At 35.0% G+C, this 12,845-nt stretch overlaps 1 protein-coding gene across 1 annotated transcript in view; it reads right to left on the reverse strand.

The window, feature by feature from the left end:
* Nucleotides 1-11,189, reverse strand: part of LOC127725610 (glutathione S-transferase 3-like) — a 31,847-nt gene extending 20,658 nt beyond the window's left edge. The window contains exon 1 of the mRNA XM_052232699.1: nucleotides 11,039-11,189. Within this exon, the coding sequence (XP_052088659.1) occupies nucleotides 11,039-11,119 (81 nt within the window). The 5' untranslated portion in view covers nucleotides 11,120-11,189. The remainder of the gene's footprint in view (nucleotides 1-11,038) is intronic.
* Nucleotides 11,190-12,845: the final 1,656 nt, after the last annotated feature.

The following is a 12,845-nucleotide window of genomic DNA, read 5'->3' on the forward strand; positions in this document are numbered from 1 at the left end:
ATCACATACAAACACGATTCTTCTCTGAACACACAGAAGTAGGTTGCTGAAATTGAGCAGTCGTTTGACATCCATCTTCACTTCCAGCTCTACCTGTATCTGCCAATCGTTTGACAACTTTGGTCTCTACATTTATTTCCTTTACTGTTTTGTCATCAATATCTGAGAAATATATCCTTAAAGAGGTTATTCCATGTTCACCTGTTGTTGTAACTGGAGAAATGCCATGACCTTTCTAACAATCAATTGTACCATTTCTACGAATCACATCGTAAATAAATGTATCATCAATTTCATGGTAAGCAAAAAACCCCCCTTTTTTAATGTCTGTTGATGCAGTGTGTATATAAAGTGGTTATGCACAAATATGCTATAAGCAAGAAGTTGCACACCAATAACTCTTACAGCCGTTGCTTTCATTTGTCTGGAATTATGATGTAATGAAAATCAACAAAGCACTAAAATTACCTTTTCTAGTAAATTAGTTTTGGCAATTTTATCAAGTGAGATGTAAATATTTCTGTACTTAACTTTTAAATTCCACATTTTTTATCATGTTCAAATTCAATATCCCTTAAAATGCATCAATATCCCATATCCCATTTAATTTTAGGACAAATATCCCATATCCCTAAAATCAATTTTTTTTTATTCTAAACCAATATTTCATCATTGATAATACAACTGAAAAATATAAAGGGAATCTACCAAGCTCTCCTAGCACAGCTAGGTTAGAAGACTTTTTGTTTACACCTAAAATATACTTCATATATCTTAAATTGGATTTATCTAAAAAGTCATTCATATAAATGTGCTGTAATAAATATTCACTTTCTTTCTGGCATGCTGCAGAGCTAGTTTTAAACATACCTGTAATTTCACAGCCATACATTAAAATTGGTTTTATTGTATGGTCATATATATGTAATAGGGTAGAAATACTTGGATTGGAAGATGATAAAGAATGAAGGTACGTAACTGCAAGTACTCTCAGATCTGTACTTAGTGTCTTTTTTGTTGTTAGGGATGATGGATGGATAAATATCCTTCCACGTCCGGTCTGTGTTTTTGTTTGATGTTTTTCTGCTTAGTATCGATCTGATGAGTTAAGCCTTTTTCAACTGATTTCTATAGTTTGTTCTTATGTTGTGCTGTTACACCACTGTCCCAGGTTAGGGGAGGGTTGAGCGCTCACAAACATGTTTAACCCCGCCTCATTTTATGTAGATATAGGAAGATGTGGTATGAGTGCCAATGAGACAACTCTCCATCCAAGTTACAATTTATAAAAGTAAACCATTATAGGTCAAGGTACGGCCTTCAACACGGAGCATTGGCTCATACCGAACAGCAAGCTATAAAGGGCCCCAAAAAATTACTAGTGTAAAACCATTCAAACGGAAAAACCAACGGTCTAATCTATATAAAAACGAGAAACGAGAAACACGTATGAACTACATAAACAGACGACAACTACTGTAATCAGATTCCTGACTTAAGACAGGTGCAAGCATTTGCAGCGGGATTAAACGTTTTAATGGTACCAAACCTTCTCCCTTTTCTGAAACAATAGTATAACATCACAACATAGAAAAACACACTATAAAATATCAATTGGAAGGCATGTGCCTGTCCCAAGTCAGGAGCCTGTAATTCAGTGGTTGTCGTTGGTTCATGTCTGTCATATTTGTTTTTCGTTAATTGTTTTGTTGGGTTTCCGTAACCGACCGGCATGAAGAGGATAGGTGAGGAGGTGAGGTGAATTGTTTTGTTATAAATTAGGCCGTTTTCTCAATTGATTTGTTTCATATTTTTCATGTCGGGGCCTTAAATAGCCGACTATACGGTAGTGGCTTTTCTCATTGTTGAAGTCCGTACGGTTGTCTATAATTGCTTACATCCACTTCATTTTAACTTGGGTAGATAGTTGTCTCATTGGCAATCATACCACATCTCCTTATTTTTATATTTACGTTGATTTATTAGAAAATTTAGTTACGTCAGTTCATTCGGTAGACATGACTGTAATAGTGAGCTCTGTTTTTGGCATTGATGTAATTATATAATCAATGTAAAAACAAAAACAAAAACAAAAACAAAAAATGGTTGGAAGAAATCGCTGTGTTCTTGACATTTATTCTTTATGCTTTCCTAACTTAATTTAGCTAAACAAATTCGGGTTAAAGCGCCAACCAATTGCTTTTCAGGAATAATCTTAATTTGTACAATACTTTGTCAATGTTTGTAACATATTTTTGTTGAAATGAAGTTGAAATCATCCCTTCGTAAATATTACGGACGCCATCACGAGTTGGTTGACCGTTATGGAATAGCCGTTTCACAGATGATATCGGATATGTTCCTTATGTCGTAACTACAATACCCTTCCCTTTTCACGAATGTGACTTACCGAATTAGACTATTTACCGGATTTGTAATAACATAGGCAACACGACGGGTGCCACATGTGGAGCAGGATCTGCTTACCCTTCCGGAGCACCTGAGATCACCCCCAGTTTTTGGTGGGGTTCATGTTGCTTAGTCTTTAGTTTTCTATGTTGTGTCATCTGTACTATTTTTGTCTGTTTGTCTTTTTATTTATTTTTTTGGCCATGGCGTTGTCAGTTTGATTTCGATCTATGAGTTTGACTGTCCCTCTGGTATCTTTCGTCCCTCCTTTGTCTGGTTAATGATCGTTTGTCAATTTTTTTTTTTTTTAATTTTCCCGGTTGTTCTTGAAGAAAATCTGCTGGTCCTGACTATTATTTCTATTGCAAAATACCAAAATTGTGCCGGTCTTTGCAAAATTTCGATAGTCAAAACCTTCGGATCACCACTTTTCCAGAACCTTAATTGTATATGTGTACAAGGTATTCAAGGTCATGGCGTTTCTCAGACTGTTTATGACTAAATCCGTTGGTTGTGTACTGATTGATACTTCAGTCTGGAACTCCGAAGAACATAATTTATTTGTTAGTTGTACTTGGCTTTGAACAAGCTTTCAGAAACTGCAAATACTCTTATTTCGGTGCTTTGTGTCTATTGTCTTAATGTTAGTTGGGTTTTTTTTTGTGTCTCGTACCGATCTTTTGAGTTAATCCAATTGCACTGACTTTTACAGCTTGTTAGATCACAAACATGTTTAACCCTGCCATATTCTTTATGTGCCTGTCCCAAGTCAAAAGCCTGTAGTTCAGTGCCTGTGGTTGTCGTTTGTTAATGTCTGTCGACTCATATTTGATTTTTTTTTTTGTATATTGTTTTGTTATATATGATTATGCCGTTAGTTTTTTCGTTCGAATTGTTTCACATTTTTCAGGTTGGGGCCTTTTATAGCCGACTATACGGTATGGGTTTTTTATATATTTTTTATATAAGCGAACACATTGCTTGGCGCAATCGTCACCTCTTACCATTTCTAGGTTTCTGACACCTGTCATTTATCGTGTTATGTTGGTTCTTAGGATTTCCAGTATGTTGTCCGAAGACCTGGAGCGAAAGCACAGACCGAATCCTCTCTACTTGTAACGTTAAAGGTTGAGCTACCGGGGTATAATTCCACGAGACAAAATGTGAACGGATTATCCGTTTACATATAGATAAACTGTTGACACAGAGATATGTCTCTCCTGTCGGCATAAAATTCAGAAAAAGGCAATCTGATGAACAGCAACATTGCTTATTAATTCAAAGTCACTGTACCATGTCCTAGGGGGCATGGCCTCAAAATAGTCGTCAAACTGATATGTACTGATAGTAATGCAACTTTATACAAAATATCATTGATCTATTGCATCTATAGTTCTTATCAAACTGACTTAAGCAGAAAACTTAACATTGAAAATTGCTTATTAATTCAAAGTCACTGGACCATGTCCTAGGGGCCAGGGCCTCAAAATAGTCGTCAAACTGATATGTACTGATAGTAATGCAACTTTATATTAAATATCAATGATCTACCACAAGTATTTTCTATCAAACTAGCTTAAGCAGAAAACTTAACAATTGTTGACGCCGTCGCTGAAGCCGTCGCCGGAAAAGCAATCCCTATGTCTCGCTGTCCACGACTTTCGTCGCAGGCGAGACAAAAACCGTTTACGTTGCAATATCAGGTATATGTATGACCCTGCATATACAGGCGAAATATTAACATGAAGTGTCACTAACCTAATATCTAAAAGACGACAAAATATTTCAGGTGAATGCAATCTTCTAAAAAGTAATCTGCAGTCAATGCACATTTTGACAGGTAAGGTTTTAATCTGATGAAACCTGGGCACCTATATGAAAAAAAATATTGGGGTGGGGGTAAGTGCCCGGGGAGAAAATGGGGGTAATTTTTTTCTCCAATATTTTATATTAAAGAATAAGGTATCTTTTTCTCAATAAAATGGAGGAACATGAATTACTTTTAAAAATATCAGTTGTTTTATTCTCCTTTTGTTTAACTGATTTTCGATAATTAAAAAAAAACAACAATATTTTACTGTGAAATACTGTCCATGACAACTCGTAGAGACAATATTTCACTGTGAAATCCTGTCCATGACAATATTTTATTTAAGAATTGAATGCTTCTTTTTGTAACTTCATTGGGGTGTAAAAGCGTTGACCGAAGTACATTTTGTATGAAGCGCGGAAGCGCTTCATTCTAAAAATGTGCGCACGGTCAACGCTTTTACACCGCTATGAAGTTACAAAAAGAAGCATTCAATACTTATAATTATATTTTTTAGCTAGGATCATGAAAACACGATTTTTATCAAGTTTTTATTTAATTTACCTGTGCACTTTATTGTGGGACCTCGTGTCATCATGAATGATAAATTTCATTGTGCAATGAAGTTGATTAAGGAATAACGCGAGATTGCAGTTAGCCAATCAGAATAACGTATTATAATGAAACATACATCTAATGTAATTATTGAAAAATAATGTCCATGAAACATTTCCTAATCAAAATATGTCATCTCGGAGCCTGTCTCCGTCATAAAATTATAAGAGTATTTCTGGAATCTTTTAAATATTATCCATGAAAAGTATGTATATTATACATAACCGTCAAATGTTGCATCAAATAATACCAATCTTCAGTTCACAAGCATGCATATTTTAGAATTATCTGAGAGATTATAACTGAAAATATTTTGTAAGGCAAGTATTTCATTAGGGTCGTAATGGGGATACCTTCATGACGAATAACGATAAAAAATCTTGCCAAATGACGTTAACTGTAATTTTTGGTGCATGACGATAAAATGTACACTTTCTTTAAGACGGTAAAAAAATAGACTGGTTTTGACTAATCACGTTAAATTTTTTTCCAAAAATAACGGTAACGATAATTATTGAGACCTCTGACGAATCATGAAAAGGATATTTTGACGAATCACGGTAAAATTTTAACAATTTGACGCCTGACGGTAAAGGGCATTACTACCCTCTTTCATATAAGAGGGGGCGGACAGGGTAAAGGGAGACAGGGAGAGAGGGGGTGTGAGAAAGGAGAGGAGGGGCGGGAGAAAGGAGAGAGGGGTGGGAGAAAGGAGAGAGGGGGCAGGAGAAAGGAGAGAAGGGTCAGGAGTAAGGAGAAATGGAGTAGAAAAGGGAGACAAAAATGCATATCAAAATTATTAAAATGTAGCTGGAAAACAATTATTTTATCAAATAAGTTAATAAAAAGCTTCAAGATAGTGCTAACAAAAAGTAAAATAACAAAAATACCAAACTCAAGGAAAAAACGGAAAGTCCGTAATCAAATGGCAAAATCAAAAGCTCAAACACATCAAACGAATGGATAACAACTGTCATATTCCTGACTTGGTACAGGCATTTTCTTATGTAGAAAATGGTGGATTAAACCTGGTTTTATAGCTAGCCAAACCTCTGACTTGTATGACAGTCGCATAAAATTCCATAAAATCAGTGGCGGATCCAGAACTTTTCATAAGGGGGGCCCGCTGACTGACCTAAGGGGGGCCCGCTCCAGTCATGCTTCAGTGATTCCCTATATAATCAACAAAATTTTCCCACGAAAGCCCCCCCCCCCCCCCTGGATCCGCCTATGAAAATGTCATAGTAATGAAAACGACCTCATAAATACTCCGAACATCGTCACTAATTCATTACGATCTCTATATATATACTAAGAAAGACAAAACACTAACAATTTGCAGGATTTTATAGGGAGTCCGTGTATGCATAGAGACACATGTCATCATCCTTGTTTTTTAGATAAATTGCTTTAAAGTTGACCGATATGCATATATATATATAATTTTGCAGAAAAAGGATGACGTGACTGAATACAGAGTAACGTAATTTTTATTCAGAGGTATTGATTTTTTTTTGATTTTTTTTGGTGTTTTAACGCCACTTTTAAGCACCGCTTTTGGGCTATTTCGTGGCGGCCAGTTTTTATTGGTGGAGGAAGCCGGAGTGCCCGGAGAAAACCACCGACCTTCGATAGGAAAACTGACAATCCTAGTCAATTAAGATTGGAGTCGAGTGCACCCGCACGAGCGGGGTTCGAACTCACAACCTCAGTGTTGACTGGCTAGTGATTACAGTAGTAACTACTTAGACCACTCGGCCACCGAGGCCCCAGAGGTATTGAAAAAATATGTAGCATGCAGGATCTGAATGGTGTTTGTTATTTTGTTTTCATTTCCCCCGTTTGGTTTCGTAAATTTCCTAATAATTCTAATGTTTTAATTTTATTTCAAACTAACTGGGTGCACATTCAGCTTAGAAAAAAACATATCTTTAACTTAACCCTACCAAACTAGACAAAGGTAATGACACCTGTACTTCCATGCATAGATAAAGTGCTTCAAAAATTTGATTAAGTAAACAGTGATTTTCAAGTTCAATTTAAATTGATTGATTTGAGGTTGCAAAATGTCCGCCATGGCAAATATTTCAAGCATGTTCAGAACGATACAATACAATTTGAAATAGTTGTGTCTAAAAGACACATTTTTAATGCAGCCATTAAACAAGAGGCTCTCAAGAGCCTGAATCGCTCACCTGTAGTTCAGAGGAGAAGATTTTTAAATGCTAGCAAACTTGATGAACAAATTGTGTAAAATTGTCTTTAAAGGGCAATAACTCCTTAAGAGGTCAATTGACAATTATGATCATATTAACTTTTTTGTAGATCTTACTTTGCTGAACATTATTGCTGCTTACAGTTTATATATATCTATAATAATATTCAAAATAATAACAAAAAACTGCAAAATTTTGTTAAAACTACCAATTCAGTGGCAGCAACCCAACAATGGGTTGTTCGATTCGTCTGAAAATTTCAGAACTGATAGATCTTGACCAACTGAACAATTTTACCCCCATGTCAGATTTGCTCTAAAAGCTTTAGTTTTTGAGATATAAGCCAAAAACTGCATTTGACCCCTAAGTTCTTTTTTTAGCCATGGCGGCCATGTTTGTCGATGGATCAAAACTTCGGATATAATTTATAAACTAGATACCCTAAGGAACATTTAGTTAAAGTTTGAAGATATTTGGCCCAGTAGTTTCAGAGGAGAAGATTTTTGAAATAGTTTACGACAGACGACGACGGACGACGACGGACGACGACGGACGCCAAGTGATGGCATAAGCTCACATGGGGCCCGAAGGGCCCCGGTGAGCTAAAAAAGGTTACTAATAAAAATCATTCCGTCAGTTGTAAAAATGATAGATAAAATAATACATATTTTTAATACAGTATATACTCTGTATGATGTAAACGTGTGGGTTGTGTGCGTAGTTGTGGACAAACCTTGCAAAATTGCAAAAATACATTTGAAAAGACAAAGTTAAACATTTTTATTTGAACTCCCAAAATGTCGAGCCTTTGTTAACTTTTTCATCATTCAGATATGTTGCTGTCCCGGTTTATTCCTGCTATTCCTACATTTGATAATCCGGTATGTAAAATGTAAGAAATTCATGTAGGAATAGGAGGAATGCTTGTACAAACATGGGTTCAGGGACAGTCTATACAACGGGACTTACTAACAAAATACCTCAAAGTTCAAAGATCTATATTTAAAAAACTATCCGTGAAATCTTTTCAAAAACAGCATTTTGCAATGACAAAATGTATAAAATTTCATAAAAATGTTACTTCATTAAACTTGAACATATAGTTATGAAGAACACTTCGTAAATGTGAAATTATTTGCTTTGAAGTCACGTGACATCAGCGACGGCACAGTTCTGTCTGCAAAATTGTATAGACATTGTTATAAGTGACCAGTCCCGTTAGTATAGACTGTCCCTGACGGGAAAAATATTTAAGCACTGTAATAGGAATTGTTACAAATACATGAGCAAAACGAAATCAAAATTATAGGACATTAGTCAACATATAGTGCAGTGACAGATGTGTTAAAAGTCGTCTAAATTTTGAGTTTAATCTCACAAAATAACACACGGCTAAAAATGGTCTTAATATCAAGACAAATATTATACTATATTTTCCACACTGTCGTAAGAATTTTGTAAGGTCATATTTTTCGAAAAATTCGCTTTAATGCCTAAGAGTATATTGGAAAGTTTGCAACCCTTTTTTACAAAAGTAAAAAGAAAAACTTGAATCACATGATATTTGCTTTCATTTAATGAATATATTTTTTTCTCGCTATTATCATAAGTTTTGACTGTTTAAAAGTATATAACTCTTACTTCTAGGTTTGAATGAAGAATAGAAGTATAGGCGATGGCATGCCTTCTAAGAGTTTTATAGATTGGTTAAAAAAGAGCTCCAAATTTACTACTAGGCTTGGTCTTTTTCATTTTGATAAATTTTATACTTTTGTAGCATTCATTCTATAGCATCAACGCCATTTAATAAGAACATAGTCAAAATAAATAAAGATCACTGTACAAAATAATATCCCCATACAGATATCTATTAAACTTTAAAAACAAAATTCCTATTTAGGGTTTATTATTTTTAAAACATTTTTTTTTTACAAAAATGCATTTTTTGGGGACTGCTCTATTCTATATTCTCTACATTCTCTTTTTTCATTGTAATAATCCTTTCCAGATTACCTGAACTTACCTGTATTTCAATCAAATTTAGATTGCTAAAACAACAAAACACCTTATACCAACATCTATTGTTCTTTGTTTGTAGGAATAGAAGGAATATGAATTTATAAAATGTAGGAATAGAAGGAAGACACCGCTGTCCGGTGTAAACTGCGCTTATACGATTACAGTGTTGGCAATTTATTTTTTACATTTCCGGAACCATATTTCCTGTACAGTCTTAATAATACTCAGAAACTGGCCAGTTACACTTGGAACACAGGGAAAGTTGTGCGGCAAAAAAGACAAGTTCAAAGACAATTTAATTATTCTTCTTTGTCAATTCCATTCCAACAAACCATTTTCTGCCTGATTTTCCACGGCTGCTTGAACTATGCATTTTTGCTAAATCAAATCCCGTATTCTTTTCCAAATGAATTTTATTTTTCTATTTTGCAAGCAGCGTTTTTCGGCAACCATTTGAAAACAAATTGGTTTCTTAACGAAATTGCATTAATAGTGGCACAAAAATTCACCATATTTTTAACATTATCCTGCGTTTCTATAATTAGATTTATACTTACAAAATAAATCATCTGGAAACGGCGTGCATCAGACTTACATATGTAATGCAAACAGACAGCTTAACAGTCAGTGAAAAAGTTATTGGGGTTCTTGCAGCAGAAAAAACAACACTTCTATCTAGTAAAAGGATAAGACAGGGACGAGCCATCATAAAACCAAGATATTTGATCGATTTTTATGAAAATGAGCTTCCTATACATTAGTTTTTCATGTTTTAGGGCGGTAGACAAGAGAAAGGGGGTGGGAGAAAGGAGAAGAGGGGCAGGAGAAAGGAGAGAGGGGGCGGGAGAAAGGAGAGAGGGGGCGGGAGAAAGGAGAAACGTACTCTCCTGTCCATCCCCTCATATAACAATCAAATATAATTATCTCGGATTTGTTTAATTTCAATTGTTATTTACAATAAGATTAAACACTTAAATGTTAACGTTGTCCAAAATATTAATTAATATAATCTCCCTTTGAATTAATGAGACGAAATTTCATGACAATCAATCCACGAAATAATGTCTCGATCTGAAGGTTTGACTAAATATAAGTTTGTGTATCCTACCTTTAAGGTTCATGTGGACCCTTCGTCTAAAATGGCTGCATTTTCACCTCAAAATTTACTCTGAGTACAGACAAACCTGTGCATCTGGAAAAGTTTTAAGGCATAGCATGCCCTAGATAAATAAAATTCAAATATATTTTATGTTGTAGAAAATTAAAAACTTAACCGGATTTTGAAGTGCACTTTTTTTCATTCCTACAGAAGGTGCCAAAATAAACTAAGTTGGGAAAGAGGTTTGAGAACTTCCCCACAGGTAATAATTGAAGTGAACTATTTTGTTTGACATGGACAATAGATGGACAATAGATACCTGACAATAATTGGTGATTTAAACTGTGTACCTGGGTGGACCATATCAAGTGAAACTGAACTGTTTGTTAATTTTATCATCTTCTGCAGGGACGAAAAAAAGTGCACTGCTAAATCCAGTTAAGTTTTAAATTTTCTAAAACATAAAATGCATCAGAAGTTTATTTATCTAGGGCATGCTATGCCTTAAAACTTTTCCAGATGCGCAGGTTTGTCTGTACTCAAAGTAAATTTTGAGGTGAAAATGCAGCCATTTTAGCCAAAGGGTCCACATGAACCTTAACGATACAAAATGTCTATATATAGACAAAAATTCATATGGAAAATTATACTTCTCTGGACATTATTTCATAGACGAGGGCAAAATATAATGATAGATAAACATGAAATTTTGCGCTGGGGACACTATTTCATAGCTCAATTTGTTTGCTTTACATAATTATATATATACCTGTACATCTACATGTAAATATAAGCGTACTACACACAAAAAAACACCGTAAGAGTGTTTACTTTATAAATGTCGATAATATAAGATTGTCTGTAACATACCTCTAATCCTACTCCGGCCAACATTATCCTTATTATTTCTGCTCTACCCCTGCCATCAAAGTAAGTCAGTTTTGTAGCCATTGTAACTATTGTAACTATTTTCGGTAATATCTGTAATAGTTATACACCGAGGGATAGGTGTGTCTGGATAAGAAACCCCGTCGGCCGGAGGCCGGAGGTGTTTCTTATCCAGACACGCCGTATCCCGAGCTGTATAACTAACTTACACCCCATTCTAAACCCTATATTTGTTAACATTGATTATTAAATGAAAAAAAAAATTGATAGCATATTTATTGACAATACCAAACCATGATTTATAAGATTATTTTTTTTTATTACATGAAACCCCACTAGTAACCTTTCTTTGGTTATCTTCGTTCAAACTTTGACAAGTGAGTATATTTTACAAATGTCAAAGTTGTTTTGCATATTCCCGTTAAATCCATGTAGTAATATGGATCAACAGGTCAAGGTTGACTGTTTCGTGTATTCTTATTACAAACAAAAAATACATCATGCTCCTGGTATACAGTTGTCAATATGGACGGGTATAAGACGGACGACATTTTGTGGCAAGCGTTGGATTTGGTAGAAGAGACTAAAGATAAAGGCAATATTATAATCCAAAGTACTTACCTGTATCAGTTTAATAAAGGTAATCATAACTGTATTTTATATCTTACGATTTTATCAAAAACAAAAGCCCCCCCCCCCCCTTCTCGAGAACAAACAAACATTCATATTCGAACATACTGAGGGATAGGTGTGTCTGCATTAAAAACCCGACTACCAGACACGCTCAACATACAATATTTAATATAGAGGAACTCCCTTTTTGGGGGCAATCAGGGGCTGATCCCGGGGGTCCTCAACTCAAGAGAAAAAGGGAGGTCCAACCATTCAAATGCATTGATCATTTAAATAAAAGTCGGGTCCAACCCGCGGAACCCCCAACCCCGGATCAGCCACTGGGTAACCTGGGGGGGGGGGGGGGGGGGGGGGGGGTCCGGGAGTTAGAATCCCAATTTTTTTAAAAGATCAATACTTTAGAATAGAGACATATGACTGGGGTAAAAAAAAATACCTTCAAGCAAAAGAGTATTTAAAGGATTATTTTTGTATTCCATATAGATGCTTATTGGAATTTCCTAAAATGTGTTTTTTTAATTATCATGAAACAATTTGTAGTGAACACTATTAGTAATTTCTTATGTTCATGCTATTTAAAAAATAATCAATTTCTATTGTTACGAATAACAATGGACTTTGTTTGCGGGATGTAGAAGCAGGGTTTTCCAGAAACCCCGCTCGTCACACCCTGTGGTCAAAATCCATTGTTATTCGTAACAATAGATCTATTCAATTTACACATGTTTCAGAAATAGAAACTCTCTTCTTCTTCTTCTTTTAGGTCAACAAGGCTTCAATACTGAAGAATACATGTTGTTGCGCATGCGTGATTGACAAAAATTTTTTTTTTTTTATATGAATTAATAAAAATATTTACTAACAATTTAAGTGTTTGTATATACAGATTGTGATTAAAAAATATGCAATTTATGTACATGTTTTGGTTTGGATTTGTTTATTTGAAGCTAGAGAGAACAGCTGGTGTTAGCTGATCTCTAAAGCTGTCAACAGTGGCGGTTTCAATAACAGTTTGTGGTAGTAAGTTCCACTGAATAATTGTTCGCGGGAAGAACGACCATTTGTATGTGTCCTTGGAAGTTTGGATGTGTCTGTATGTCTGAGTATGGTTTTGTCTTGTTCTGCTGTCTGTTTGTTCAAGAATATGCGATGGAAT

This window comes from Mytilus californianus, unplaced genomic scaffold, assembly GCF_021869535.1.
Source record: "Mytilus californianus isolate M0D057914Y unplaced genomic scaffold, xbMytCali1.0.p SCAF_15, whole genome shotgun sequence".
Classification (NCBI taxonomy): domain Eukaryota; kingdom Metazoa; phylum Mollusca; class Bivalvia; order Mytilida; family Mytilidae; genus Mytilus; species Mytilus californianus.